Here is a 15681-nt window from a genome sequence, read left to right as displayed (position 1 = left end):
ATGATTATGGAATGGAAACCAGGTGTGTATAATGAAGACAAAACAAATCGAAAATTAAACATGGATCGGTGGTGACTAGAAAACCGGTGACGTCAACAGCCGAACGCCGCCCGAACAAGGAGAGGGACCAACTTTGGCGGAAGTCGTGACACTTGGATGCAAATGGGTCTTCCAAATGGACAATGACCCCAAGCATACTTCCAAAGTTGTGGCAAAATGGCTTAAGGACAACAAAGTCAAGGTATTGGAGTGGCTATCACAAAGCCCTGACCTCAATCCTGTAGAACATTTGTGGGCGGAACTGAAAAAGCGTGTGCGAGCAAGGAGGCCTTACAAACCTGACTCAGTTACACCAGCTCTGTCAGGAGGAATGGGCCAAAATTCACCCAACCTACTGTGGGAAGCTTGTGGAACGCTACCCAAAATGTTTGACCCAAGTTAAACAATTTAAAGGCAATGCTACCAAATACTAATTGAGTGTATGTAAACTTCTGACCCACTGGGAATGCGATGAAAGAAATAAAAGCTGAAATAAATCATTCTCTCTATTATTATTCTGACATTTCACATTCTTAAAATAAAGTGATGATCCTAACTGACCTAAGACAGGGAATTGTTACTAGGATTAAATGTCAGGAATTGTGAAAAACTGACTTTAAATGTATTTGGCTAAAGTGTATGTGAACTTCCGACTGTATCTGTATCTGCGTCCTTCCTAACTCAATTGCCAGAGGAAGGAAAGCGCTCAGGGATTACACCACGAGGCCAATGAAGATTTTAAAATAGTTACAAAGTTTAATGGCTGTGATAGGAGATGAAGTAACAATTTCCTTTGACTAGATAGCCATAATGCATTTATTACACATTTATAAGAATTTCATGAACGTGTTATAACAGGTCCCAACCACATTATTAAAGGTTAATGAAGATACAGGCATCCTTCCTAACTCAGATTAGGAATCACTGGCGACTTTAAGGAAATTAAACACTAGCCACTTTAGCAATGTCTCTGTATCTGGCATTACTCATCTCATATGTGTAAGATGTACTCTATACTATCCTACAGTATCTTAGTCACTTTAATTGTTTGTAAATATTGCATCATCCATCTCATATGTATATACTGTACTTTATACTATGCCACTGTATCTTAGTCCAATGCCGCTCTGACATATTCTTAATCCATTCCTTACTTAGATTTATGTGTATTTTGGATATATGTTGTGAAACTGTTAGACATTACTTGCTAGATATCACTGCACTGTCGGAGCTAGAAGCACAAGCATTTCGCTACACACGCAATAACATCTGCTAAGCATGTGTATGTGACCAATACATTTGATTTGATTTTGAAATATACTAATAGCATCTGTAGAGCATTCATGTCATGCTATGGAAAAACTAATATTTAGGTATCTTAATGGATGCATCCTTACAATGACAAGCGTAGTGTCAGTATGGCTGTTGTCATTATGGCCATACCAGTGTTAGTGAATATGTTAAAAAGGCCAAACAATGTTTTGAAACTTATGCTGATATATAAGTTAGCCTGTACCAGCCCCATTTCCCCTACCTGCCGGTATAGACGGATTGATTGTTTTGCAACAAAACCAAGGCGTGCGCAACTATGGGGAAAAACAGATGGGGTCATCCAGAAACACAACAAAGCAGACTTCTGCCCCATGGAAGAGCGCACATTGTTTTCGTGAGGTTGTCAGCTAACCCATCAATAGCCGTGACTTACCTTCTTTTCTTCTTCTCACTGAGGTCAGTGGTGCATGAAGATCCAAAGGAGGTTGAATCCTCAGGGTAAATTTTATGGATCAAATCATGTAAAGTATTCAGGCCCCTTGACTTTTTTCGCATTTTGTTACTGTCACACTCAGTTACGTTACAGCCGTATTGTAAAATAAATGTAAAAAACATTTTCCTCAGCAATCTACACACAATACCCCATAATGACAAAGCGAAAACAGGTTTTTAGATTTGTTTGCAAATGTATTATGTTACGGTTTTCTTCTATCTCCTCCTCTAACGAGGAGGTATAGCAAGGATCGGACCAAAATGCAGCGTGGTAATTTTGATACATGTTTAATAAAGAAAGAACACGAACAATACAAAACAAGAAACGTAACGTGAAAACCTAAACAGCCTATCTGGTGCAAACTAACACAGAGACAGGAACAATCACCCATGAAACACTCAAAGAATATGGCTGCCTAAATATGGTTCCCAATCAGAGACAACGATAAACACCTGCCTCTGATTGAGAACCACTCCAGACAGCCATAGACTGTGCTAGAAAACCCCACTAAGCCACAATCCCAATACCTACGAAAAATCCCAAGACAAAACACACCACATAAAAAACCCATGTCACACCCTGGCCTGACCAAAATAATAAAGAAAACACAAAATACTTAGACCAGGGCGTGACATATTAACACTAAACAGAAATACCTTATTTACATAAGTATTCAGACCCTTTGCTATGATACTCGAAATTGAGCTCAGGTGCATCCTGTTTCCATTGATCAGCCTTGAGATGTTTCTACAACTTGATTGAAGTCCACCAGTGGTAAATTCAATTGACTGGACGTGATGTGGAAAGGCACACACCTGTCTATATAAGGTCCCACAGTTGACAGTGCATGTCAGAGCAAAAACCAAGCCATGAGGACGAAGAAATTGTCCGTAGAGCTCCGAGACAGGATTGTGTCGAGGCACAGATCTGGGAAGGGTACCAAAAAGCATCATTGAAGGTCCAAAAGAACAAAGTGGCTTCCATTATTCTTAAATGGAAGACGTTTGGAACCACTAAGACTTCCTAGTGCAGGCTGCCCGGCCAAACTGAGCAATCGGGGGTGAAGGGCCTTGGTTAGGGAGGTGACCAAGAACCTGATGGTCACTCTGACAGAGCTCTAGAGTTCCTCTGTGGAGATGGGAGAACCTTTCAGAAGGACAAACATTTTGCAGCACCCTACCAATCAGGCCTTTATGGTAGAGCGGCCAGACGGAAGCCACTCCTCAGTAAAAGGCACATGACATCCCGCTTGGAGTTCGCAAACATGCACCGAAAGACTCTCAGAAACAAGATTCACTGGTCTGATGAAACCAAAACTCTTTGGCCTGAATGCCAAGTATCAAGTCGGGAGAAAACCTGGCACCATCCCTACGGTGAAGCATGGTGGTGGCAGCATCATGCTGTGGGGATGTTTTTCAGTGGCAGGGACTGGGAGACTAGTCAGGATCGAGGCAAAATGAAACGGAGCAAAGTATAGAGAGATCCTTGATGAAAACCTGCTCCAGAGCGCTCAGGACCTCAGACTGGGGTTGAAAGTTCACCTTCCAACAGGACAACCACTCTAAGCACACAGCCAAGACAACGCAAGAGGGGCTTCGGGACAAGTCTCTGAATGTCCTTGAGTGGCCCAGCCGGAGCCCGGACCTGAACCCGATCAAACATCTCTGGAGAGACCTGAAAATAATTGGGCAGCAACGCTCCCCATCCAACCTGACAGAGCTTGAGAGGATCTGCAGAGAAGAATGGGAAAAACTCCCCAAATACAGGTGTGACAAGCGTATAGCGTCATACCCAAGAAGACTTGATGCTGTAATCGCTGCCAAAGGTGCTTCAACAAAGTACTGAGTAATGCAAAAACACAGTGTTGGAGAAGAAAGTAAAAGTGAAATATGTGCCATGTAAAAAAGCTAAAGTTCCTTGCTCAGAACATGAGAACATATGAAAGCTGGTGTTTCCTTTTAACATGAGTCTTCAATATTCCCAGTTAAGAAGTTTTAGGTTGACGTGTCCACTATTTCTCTCTATATCAGTTGTATTTCATATACCTTTGACTATTAGATGTTCTTAAAGGCACTTTAGTATAGCCAGCCTAATCTCGGGAGTTGATAGGCTTGAAGTCATAAACAGCGCTGTGGTTCAAGCATTGCTAAGTGCAGTAGAGTGCTGTTTGAATTAATGCTTACGAGCCTGCTGCTGCCTACCACCGCGCAGTCACACTGCTCTATCAAATCATAGACTTAATTATGATATTATAAACACAGAGATACGAGCCTTTGGTCATTAATATGGTCAAATCCAGAAACGATAATTTTGAAAACAAAGCGTTTATTCTTCCAGTGAAATACGGAAGTCTAAACATTGCTGTTACATTGCAAAACCTTCAATATTATGTCAAATTCTGGCAAATTAATTACGATCTTCACACAGTTCGCAACTAACCAGGTGGCCCAAAGTGTTGCATATACCCTGACTCTGTTTGCACTGAACGCAAGAGAAGTGACACAATTTCCCTAGTTAATATTACCTGCTAACATGAATTTCTTTTCACTAAATATGCAGGTTTAAAAATATATACTTCTGTGTATTGATTTTAAGAAAGGCATTGATGTTTATGGTTAGGTACATTTGTGAAATGATTGTGCTTTTTTCACGAATGCGCTTTTGTTAAATCATCACCAGTTTGGCGAAGTTGAAGTAGGCTGTGATTCGATGATAAATTAACAGGCACCGCATTGATTATATGCAGTGCAGGACAAGCTAGTTAACTTAGCAATATCATCAACCATGTTTTTTGTAAAATAAGTTTAATTCTAGCTAGCAACTTACCTTGGCTCCTTGCAGCCACAAGGTCCTTTTGATGTTGCACTCGCGTATCAGGTGGTCAGCCTGCCACACAGCTTCCTCGTGGATTGCAGTATAATCGGCCATAGTCGTCACCCAAAAAGCCCGATTACCAGGATGTTATGAAAACTTGAAATCGGCCCTAATTAATCAGCCATGCCGATTAATCGGTCGACCTCTAGTTGAGGGTCATCTCATAACCCATTAAAGTTGGTCAAACTCGTCTATAAGGCACAGATGAAGGGTCTATGTAAGAATTCTATACAAAGTCATAAAGTATTTATAGCTAAGCACTGTGCAGTTTGCCACTGATCTATAACACCAAAATTCAAAATCTATGTATGAATTTTCTGCAGTCAATGTACTGTCATTTCTATTTTCCCATTCATAAAGAAATTATAAATCACTTATAAACATGCCTCACTTACATAAAATAATACAGACCCAACACAGAATGTTATTGGAAAGATTAACATTTTATTTCAATTTTCTAGATGTAACGTTAGCTAGCTAGCACAGAAAACAATTGCTGAGCACATCGCCAAAGAATCAATCCAACTACTGATATTTTTCAGTTTAACTTTTTTTAATAGATTTACCAAAGATCCATATTCAAAGTATTCAAATTAAATGTTCCATTTCAGACGTACAGCTAGCAACTAACCAGTATAGAGACCTCTCTAATGCATAAAAAGCTCAGATTCAAACTCCCATTAAAAACTCTGCAAGCATCAAAATAAGCTTGTTGATCACCAAATATGGAGTTTCGCTGAGCAACTATCTTTATTTACTCCAGTTATGGCTGATACAGTGGGGCAAAAAAGCATTTAGTCAGCCACCAATTATGCAAGTTTCCCACTTAAAAAGATGAGGCCTGTAATTTTCATCATAGGTACACTTCAACTATGACAGACAAAATGAAAAAGAAAATCCAGAAAATCACATTGTAGGATTTTTAATGAATTTATTTGCAAATGATGGTGGAAAATAAGTATTTGGTCAATAACAAAAGTTTATCTCAATACTTTGTTATATACCCTTTGTTAGCAATGACAGAGGTCAAACGTTTTCTGTAAGTCTTCACAAGGTTTTCACACACTGTTGCTGGTATTTTGGCCCATTCCTCCACGCAGATCTCCTCTAGAGCAGTGATACTTTGGGGCTGTTGCTGGGCAACACGGACTTTCAACTCCCTCCAAAGATTTTCTATGGGGTTGAGATCTGGAGACTGGCTAGGCCACTCCAGGACCTTGAAATGCTTCTTACGAAGCCACTCCTTCGTTGCCCGGGCGGTGTGTTTGGGATCATTGTCATGTTGAAAGACCCAGTCACGTTTCATCTTCAATGCCCTTGCTGATGGAAGGAGGTTTTCACTCAAAATCTCACGATACATGGCCCCATTCATTCTTTCCTTTACACGGATCAGTCGTCCTGGTCCCTTTGCAGAAAAACAGCCCCAAAGCATGACGTTTCCACCCCCATGCTTCACAGTAGGTATGGTGTTCTTTGGATGCAACTCAGCATTCTTTGTCCTCCAAACACGACGAGTTGAGTTTTTACCAAAAAGTTATATTTTGGTTTCATCTGACCATATGACATTCTCCCAATCTTCTTCTGGATCATCCAAATACTCTCTAGCAAACTTCAGACGGGCCTGGACATGTACTGGCTTAAGCAGGGGGACACGTCTGGCACTGCAGGATTTGAGTCCCTGGCGGCGTAGTGTGTTACTGATGGTAGGCTTTGTTACTTTGGTCCCAGCTCTCTGCAGGTCATTCACTAGGTCCCCCCGTGTGGTTTTGGGATTTTTGCTCACCGTTTTTGTGATCATCTTGCGTGGAGCCCCAGAATGAGGGAGATTATCAGTGGTCTTGTATGTCTTCCATTTCCTAATAATTGCTCCCACAGCAAGCTGCTTACCTATTGCAGATTCAGTCTTCCCAGCCTGGTGCAGGTCTACAATTTTGTTTCTGGTGTCCTTTGACAGCTCTTTGGTCTTGGCCATAGTGGAGTTTGGAGTGTGACTGTGAGGTTGTGGACAGGTGTCTTTTATACTGATAACAAGTTCAAACAGGTGCCATTAATACAAGTAACGAGTGGAGGACAGAGGAGCCTCTTAAAGAAGAAGTTACAGGTCTGTGAGAGCCAGAAATCTTGCTTGTTTGTAGGTGACCAAATACTTATTTTCCACCATAATTTGCAAATAAATTAATTAAAAATCCTACAATGTGATTTTCTGGATTTTTTTTCTCATTTTGTCTGTCATAGTTGAAGTGTACCTATGATGAAAATTACAGGCCCCTCTCATCTTTTTAAGTGGGAGAACTTGCACAATTGGTGGCTGACTAAATGCACCTCTGTAGTCACGGTTCGTTGTTTGTTTCGTTTATTCTTTGTTTTGTTGTGTGGTTCACTTACTTTAAATAAAAAAAGATATGGAACCCAGATTACGCTGCACGTTGGTCCGAGTATGTTCCAACGAACGTGACAAATACACTCAATTAGTATTTGGTAGCATTGCCTTTAAATTGTTTAACTTGAGTCAAACGTTTCGGGTAGCCTTCCACAAGCTTCCCACAATATGTTGGGTGAATTTTAGTCCATTCCTCCAAGACAGAGCTGGTGTAACTGAGTCAGGTTTGTTGGCCTCGTTGCTCGCACACACTTTTTCACAAATCTAATATGGGATTGAGGTCAGGGCTTTGTGATGGCCACTCCAATACCTTGACTTTGTTGTCCTTAAGCCATTTTGCCACAACTTTGGAAGCATGCTTGTGGTCATTGTCCATTTGACACAAAGCTTTAAGTTCCCGACTGATGTCTTGAGATGTTGCTTCAATATATCCACATAAGTTTCCTCCCTCATAATGCCATCTATTTTGTGAAGTGCACCAGTCCCTCCTGCAGCAAAGCACCCCCACAACATGATGCTGCCACCCCCGTGCTTCACGTTTGAGATGGTGTTCTTCGGCTTGCAAGCATTCCCCCTTTTCCTCCAAACATAACGATGGTCATTATGGCCAAACAGTTCTATATTTGTTTCATCAGACCAGAGGACATTTCTCCAACAAGTATGATCTGTGTCCCCATGTGCAGTTGCAAACCGTAGTCTGGCTTTTTTTATGGTGGTTTTGGAGCAGTGGCTTCTTCCTTGCTGAGTGGCCTTTCAGGTTATGTCGATATAGGACTCGTTTTACTGTGGATATAAATACGTTTGTACCTGTTTCCTCCAGCATCTTCACAAGGTCCTTTGCTGTTGTTCTGGGATTGATTTGCACTTTTCACACCAAAGTACGTTCATCTCTAGGAGACAGAACGCGTCTCCTTCCTGAGCGGTATGACAGCTGCGTGGTCCCATAGTGTTTATACTTGCGTACTATTGTTTGTACAGATGACCGTGGTACCTTCAGGTGTTTGGAAATTTCTCCCAAGGATGAACCAGACTTGTGGAGGTCTACAATTTGTTTTCTGATGTCTTGGCTGATTTCTTTTGATTTTCCCATGATGTCAAGCAAGGAGGCACAGAGTTTGAAGTTAGGCCTTGAAATACATCCACAGGTACACCTCCAATTGACTCAAATTATGTCAATTAGCATATCAGAAGCTTCTAAAGCCATGATGTCATTTTCATGAATTTTCCAATATGTTTAAAGGCACAGTCAACTTAGTGTATGTAAACTTCTGACCCACTGGAATTGTGATACAGTTAATTATAAGTGAAATAATCTGTCTTTAAACAATTGTTGAAAAAATTACACAAAGTAGATGTCCTAACCGACTTTCCAAAACTAAAGTTTGTTAACAAGAAATTTGTGGAGAGGTTGAAAAACGAGTTTTAATGACTCCAACCTAAGTGTATGTAAACTTCCGACTTCAACTGTAATTACCATGAAGTGCTTAGCTATAAATGTTATAAATGTTTCATGAATGAGAAAATTGATTTGACTTTACTTTGACTACATGTGTGCATTATAGACCAGTACGACCAACTTAACTGTGATGTGGAGGGCTGTTAATGAGTTATGACCCTCAACTACACGATTTGATCCGTAAAATTGAACCTGAGGATTCAACCCTGTGGGAATCATCATGCACCATTGACCTTAGTGAGAAGAAGGATCAGAAGGTGGGGGAAATGGGGCTGGTAAAGGCTAACTTATATATCAGCATGATTTTCAAAATGTGGTTTGGCCTTTTGGCATATTCAGTAATACTGGTATGGCCATAATGACAACAGCCATAATGACACTACAGTGTCATTGTAATAATGCATCTATTAAGATACACAAATATGAGCTTTTGCATGACATAAATGTGCTATACATATGCTATGGATATAGTTAATTAACCTAATGCGGATTTATAACAGATCAGCTTCTGGTCATTCTGAAACAACCCCTTTGTCTCGAGTTCTCTCCTCTCGTCTTTAAACCTGTTATAACACGTTCATGAAATGCTTATAGATGTGTAATAAATGCGTTATGATATGGAGAAGAAAAGTTAATCGTGACCAATAACTGAGGATGGATCAACAACATTGTAGTTACTCCACAATACTAACCTAAATGACAGAGCACGCATCTTTGCAATAAGGCACTAAGGTAATGCTGCAAAGAATGTGGCAAAGAAATGAACTTTTTGTCCTAAGTACAAAGTGGTATGTTTGGGGCAAATCCAACAGATCCCTGAGTACCACGCCTCACAATTTCAAGAATGGTGGTGGCTGCATCATGTTATCGGTGTGCCTGTCATCGCAAAGGATTAGGGAGTATTTTTTTTAAGGATTATTTTTTTTTAGGATAAAAAGTAACGGAATAGAACTAAGCACAGGCAAAATCCTATAGGAAAATCTGTTTCAGTCTGCTTTCCAACAGATACTGGGAGACAATTGTACCTTTCAGCAGGACAATAACCTAAAACACAAGGCCAAATGCACACTGGAGTTGCTTACCAAGATGCCAATGAATGTCCCTCAATGGCCAAGCTAAAGTTTTGACTTAAATCGCTGGCTGTTTAGCAATGATCAACAACCAACTTGACAGAGCTTGAAGAACATTAAAAAGACTAATGGGATGTTTTTTTTTTACAATCCAGGTGTGCAAAACTCGAGATTACCCAGAAAGAATCTTCCACTTTGACATGAGTATTTTGTGGAGATCACTGACATACAATTACAATTAAATCTATTTGAATTCCACTTTGTAACACAACAAAATGTGATGTGTGAATACTTTCTGAAGGCACAGTACATTTAGCAAAGGCCAGAATTCACAGTGCATCTCAGTGGCTTACAATCACATCAACTTTGAAATAATGTATTTCTGGACAGTATATGATTTGAGGGTTTATTGGGAAAATGACTGATTGAGATGTTGGTGAAACAAAAATATAACAGAAAAACATAATTCAGTAAAAACTGTCATGTAGTAAGTCAAAATACGATCACAGGTTTTTACAGTATTCTCCAATGTACATAACACTAAGGAGGACTTCTCAAGGCAAGGATTAAGACAAGTGTAGAATCAGGTAATGGTAAGATCAAGGTTTGGCCCCACCCCACTGTTTGATATGAATGAAGATGAACCGCTGATCTTGATCTTTCCCACATTGAGCTCCAGTCAAACAGTTAAAGGGGAATAAACCCCTCTAACCCATTGTTGAATTGTCTGTCAGAGTGCTCACCTCTCTCACTCAGGGAGAGCAAGATAGCGCTACAACTATGTTATGCAGCTCCCCATTCACTGCAGCGCTAGATAGAACTTTGTGGAATAACACAAATCTACAAAAATATTAAACTTTTGGTCACAGCGAATATACTAAATTCGGGAAGCCCAATCAATTGTGAGAAATGTCTTAAACATTTTCTGTGATCAATTTGGGTAGCAGATTCATCCTTTGACCTTTTCTGAGATCTCTGCCAAGCAAGGATGAAAGGAGCCAACCTGATCCCGCCTCCCACTTTTAACCATGCAACCCCATTGGACATCATTCCACCTGCCAATTAACATTGCCCATCTTCCATCTCTGACTGTAGGCTACATCAATTGTTGCATGATGTGATCAGATCATTACGGCAAAATATATATACAAATATATATACTAAAATGAGAGGGAAAGACTAGTGAGTGTGCAACATAACGTCCACTTCATTGGATGACACATATGGGCTATACGGCTCATTTATGGAAGAAATGTTTTATTAAATTGTAACTTCACTACAGCAGCCAGCTGAAAGCAAACCTATCCATGTAAAATAATTTCCGTTGCAGATATAATAGATAGCCTAGGTACTGATGTATGCATCTATCGAAATGTGATTTATGCTCACTTTCAAACTTTTCATTGGGGTAGATCAAATATGCTATTATTACATTTATTATTAGCCCACATTTACATTTTCTAAATCGGTAGATTATTGACAATGATTTACTAAATGATGCAAGCGATTTGCCTTGAGCAAGCAAGAGAATGTAATATTGTAGGCTCATTTTATAAAATGGAAAAGTATTCTTGTATGTTTTCAGCCTGGAAGGATTCGAGCCTGGTTAAAAAAAACTTATAGCCTACTGCGCAATATATTACAAAATACACCAGCGACATCATTTAGGAGATAAAGGTTGTGAGAACAGTGTTTCTGATCAGATCAACTATTATCTTCGAATGTATTTGCGTGGCTATTCCATCTTTAGAGCACAGCATTTTCTGCTTGGTTTACAGAGCATTGAACATGAGAAATTATATAGGCTACCACCTAGGTCTGATGACGCTTCTGACGATAAAGGTGTGTTTTGTTGGGTTATGTGCTAAAGTCTGATGCAGGCTATTTTGAAAATTGCCAGTGTTTTGTGTTTATGAGGAGTCCCCTCGTGCGTGTGTTGCTGCTTGAGCAGTAACCTTCACGAATCTTGTATGATCACTGTTAACTAAAGTTGATTATTTTCGCGTTATTCATCAAAGTTCTATCTAGCGCTGCAGTGAATGAGCAGCTGGTGACGTAGCTCTCGCTCTAGCTCTACCTCACTGTCCCTGACTGATAAAGGTGAACACTTTGACAGACAGTCCAACAATAAGTCAGAGGGGTTCCGTTATTCCCCTTCAAGGGCCCTTTTCCAGTTCTCTGACAAACACTCTGAAGATCAGAAGTGACGTCTGCTTTGAAGTTGTAACACTTTGGCTGGGCAAGCCCCACATCTGTCTGTTGATGTAACAAGTGGTTCTGACCTACTACTCCAAACCATTTTAGTAACAGCTTTTCAGTACTTTCATTCCCTCTAGTTTTAAGAAAGGAGAAAAAACAACTTAATAAAATGGAAAAACAGACAGTGTAGGAAAAAGCATGAAATGCTCAACGTGGCGTTAGAGAGTACCCGTACAGTAAGCACATTATCACTATCATGCAGTCCATTCACACACAAACACACACGCACATGCTCACACACGAACACACTGCTGTACTTCAGTCCTAGAGTTTCCCAGTGGCAAAGGCCCCTTCCTGAAACTGAGGGATGAAGCTCTTGAAGTATGCTCTGTGGAGAAAGATAGACAGATAGAGAGAGCGAGAAAGAGAGCAATAAGTCATTTAGACAGATACAGATTTACTGGAAGTGCACCAGTACTTATCTGACCATAAAAGCAAAGCACCGGTTTGCTCTTTCAGCAATAGAATACTGACTTTCCTTGGAGACCGGCGATATAAACAAAGACAATGACATATCTATTCCATGTAACCATCAACATTGGGACAAAACCTCTGCTTTTATAGTTAAGCACTCCTGTTCTGTGCAAAGTAAGCATGGTCAGCTGGAGATAAGTAATTAAACCACAAACAGGGTTAACTGGTTCATGTTAAAAAATAAAAAAGGTAGAGTAGGATAAAGTTGGGAGAGCCATACATTTATAAATCATATCACATCTATTTTGCATACAAATCTTCACCACAGTGTGCGTAGTGATATGCCTTTTCGATGAAAGCGATTAGGTGGTCGTACTGTTATTGTGATTGTCCGTGCGACAGGGATTTTTTTGCATTATTATCCCAGATTAGTTAGATTGAGATAAAATGTATTTGGCGAGGGAGAGCTGGTCCAAAGATGGTAGCAGGTTCAACAGCTTTGCAAGTTTCTTGCTAACTAGTCGTTTACAAAGGCCTTAGGATGGTAAGTTGGTGGTTGAAGATATCCCTCTAGTGGTGTGGGGGCTGTGCTTTGGCAAAGTGGGTGGGGTTATATCCTTCCTGTTTGGCCCTGTCTGGGGGTGTCCTCAGATGGGGCCACAGTGTCTCCTGACCCCTCCTGTCTCAGCCTCCAGTATTTATGCTGCAGTAGTTAATGTGTCGGGGGGCTAGGGTCAGTTTGTTATATCTGGAGTACCTCTCCTGTCCTATTCGGTGTCCTGTGTGAATCTAAGTGTGCGTTCTCTAATTCTCTCTTTCTCTCTCTCTCTCTCTCTCTCGGAGGACCTGAGCCCTAGGACCATGCCCCAGGACTACCTGACATGATGACTCCTTGCTGTCCCCAGTCCACCTGGCCGTGCTGCTGCTCCAGTTTCAACTGTTCTGCCTTATTATTATTCGACCATGCGGGTCATTTATGAACATTTGAACATCTTGGCCATGTTCTGTTATAATCTCCACCCGGCACAGCCAGAAGAGGACTGGCCACCCCACATATGCTCTATCTAATTCTCTCTTTCTTTCTCTCTCTCGGAGGACCTGAGCCCTAGGACCATGCCCCAGGACTACCTGACATGATGACTCCTTGCTGTCCCCAGTCCACCTGACCGTGCTGCTGCTCCAGTTTCAACTGTTCTGCCTTATTATTATACGACCATGCTGGTCATTTATGAACATTTGAACATCTTGGCCATGTTCTGTTATAATCTCCACCCGGCACAGCCAGAAGAGGACTGGCCACCCCACATATGCTCTATCTAATTCTCTCTTTCTTTCTCTCTCTCAGAGGACCTGAGCCCTAGGACCATGCCCCAGGACTACCTGACATGATGACTCCTTGCTGTCCCCAGTCCACCTGACCGTGCTGCTGCTCCAGTTTCAACTGTTCTGCCTTATTATTATACGACCATGCTGGTCATTTATGAACATTTGAACATCTTGGCCATGTTCTGTTATAATCTCCACCCGGCACAGCCAGAAGAGGACTGGCCACCCCACATAGCCTGGTTCCTCTCTAGGTTTCTTCCTAGGTTTTGGCCTTTCTAGGGAGTTTTTCCTAGCCACCGTGCTTCTACACCTGCATTGCTTGCTGTTTGGGGTTTTAGGCTGGGTTTCTGTACAGCACTTTGAGATATCAGCTGATGTACGAAGGGCTATATAAATAAATTTGATTTGATTTGATTTAACAAATTAATTAGATTTTTATCATTATCATCCTGTATTATGGATAATTATACACTAATGTGTACGAGACTTTAGGAAACAGACTGACCAGGTGAATCTAGGTAAAAGCTATGACCCCTTATTGGTGTCAATTGTTAAATCCACTTCAATCAGTGTAGCTGAAGGGGAGGAGACAGGTTAAAGAAGGATTTTTAAGCCTTGAGAAAATTGAGACATAGATTGTGTATCTTTGCCATTCAAATGGACATGGGCATGACAAAAGTTCCTTTGAACGGGGTATGGTAGTAGGTGCCAGGCACAACAGTTTGAGTGTGTCAACAACTGCAACATTGCTGGGTTTTTCACGCTCAACAGTTTCCCTTGGGTATCAATGGTCCACCACCCAAAGGACATCCAGACAACTTGACACAACTGTGGAACGCGAGTCAACATGGGCCAGCATCCCTGTGGAACGCTTTTGACACCTTGTAGACGCCCCGACGAATTGAGGTTGTCCTGAGGGCAAAAGCGGGTGCAACTAAATATTAGGAAGTCGTTCCTAATGTAAAAGTGCACTCAGTGTAAGTCATTATTGTATGGTATAGTGGGTCATACTGGTCATTGTTGTCCAGTATGCTACGGGGTGAACAAAGCATCCCCTAGATACAGATCTAGGATCAGCTTCCCCTCCCTCAAGCCTAACCATTAGTGGGGGGGATGCAAGACTGACTGTCTTACTTGGCTCGCTTGGCCATCTCGTTGCCGTCCCAGCGGGGGCTGTAAGGGTAGGACTTCTGCACCTGCGAGTACAGCTGCCCACTGTTGGTGAAGTGGTACACAGACTGGAAAGTCAGAGTGGGCTGGTCCCGCGGGAAGTACAGAGGGAGGTCCACTGGAGGAGGAGAGGGGAGAAGGGGAGAGACATAGGGGAGAGAAAGAGAGAGATAGTGAGAAAGAGGTGACGTGGGGATCAATGTAGGAAAGAAGTGTGTGTGTGTGTGTTTGTGTGGAACTCACCATGGACAAGGAAACAGAAGTCTTTCCACATGAGGAGAAGAGTGAGCTTGGTGAATCCCTCTGCATCGTACTCCACCACCCCCCTGCAACAAGCATGCACGCACACACACGCACGCACACCTTTCTTATATAGACACTGTAATGTGTCCACATGCCCCATACTAATCAAATACAATGCCAAAAATGTGCTTGCTAAGAAGAAAGTAGCACTGCCTATACATGCTCCTAACTTAATGGGTAAAGCTTTTTTATTTTATTATATATATATATATATTTTTTAAAATTTTATTTATTAACCTAAACAACTTCTCAGCAAAGCAGAGCCCTCTTCAAATGCAGGGGCTTTCCAACACTGAAGAAGGCTCTGCGTTGTTGAAACGTTGGTTAGGTTTACCCATTAAATTGGTGGGAGCAACATTCCCTGTAAATATTTTCGGTACTGAGCAAATTTCAGGTCTGCTGAGTACAAACTTGAGGCTGTACCTGCTTTAAGTTACAGCTTTAACAGTGGCCATGTATGCTACTGTGGCTATTTTATCATAATGTAGGTCTTCCAAAGTGGCCTACCATCAGAAACAACGAAGCAAATGTATTTTATAACATTTTAACATGGAAATAGCTGTTCTATCAGTAGCAGCAAATGTGTGGTGTTACATGTAGGCCTACATTCCCTGAGACATGCAGG

General features: G+C 41.3%; 1 protein-coding gene across 2 annotated transcripts in view; it reads right to left on the bottom strand.

The window, feature by feature from the left end:
* Positions 1 to 9976: 9976 nt before the first annotated feature.
* Positions 9977 to 15681, bottom strand: part of babam2 (BRISC and BRCA1 A complex member 2) — a 193674-nt gene continuing 187969 nt past the window's right edge. The window contains exons 9-11 of one of the 2 annotated variants that reach the window (XM_042325576.1): positions 14997 to 15079; positions 14718 to 14871; positions 9977 to 12171 (exon numbers count right to left, since the gene is read on the bottom strand). In XM_042325576.1, coding sequence (XP_042181510.1) covers positions 11923 to 12171; positions 14718 to 14871; positions 14997 to 15079 — 486 coding nt within the window. In that variant the 3' untranslated portion in view covers positions 9977 to 11922. The remainder of the gene's footprint in view (positions 12172 to 14717; positions 14872 to 14996; positions 15080 to 15681) is intronic. The other variant, XM_042325577.1, reaches the window with a different exon arrangement.

This window comes from Oncorhynchus tshawytscha, linkage group LG08, assembly GCF_018296145.1.
Source record: "Oncorhynchus tshawytscha isolate Ot180627B linkage group LG08, Otsh_v2.0, whole genome shotgun sequence".
In the NCBI taxonomy this organism is placed as follows: Eukaryota; Metazoa; Chordata; class Actinopteri; order Salmoniformes; family Salmonidae; genus Oncorhynchus; species Oncorhynchus tshawytscha.
The sequence above is the reverse complement of the archived record's forward strand: the minus strand, read 5'-3'. Positions and strand labels throughout refer to the sequence as shown.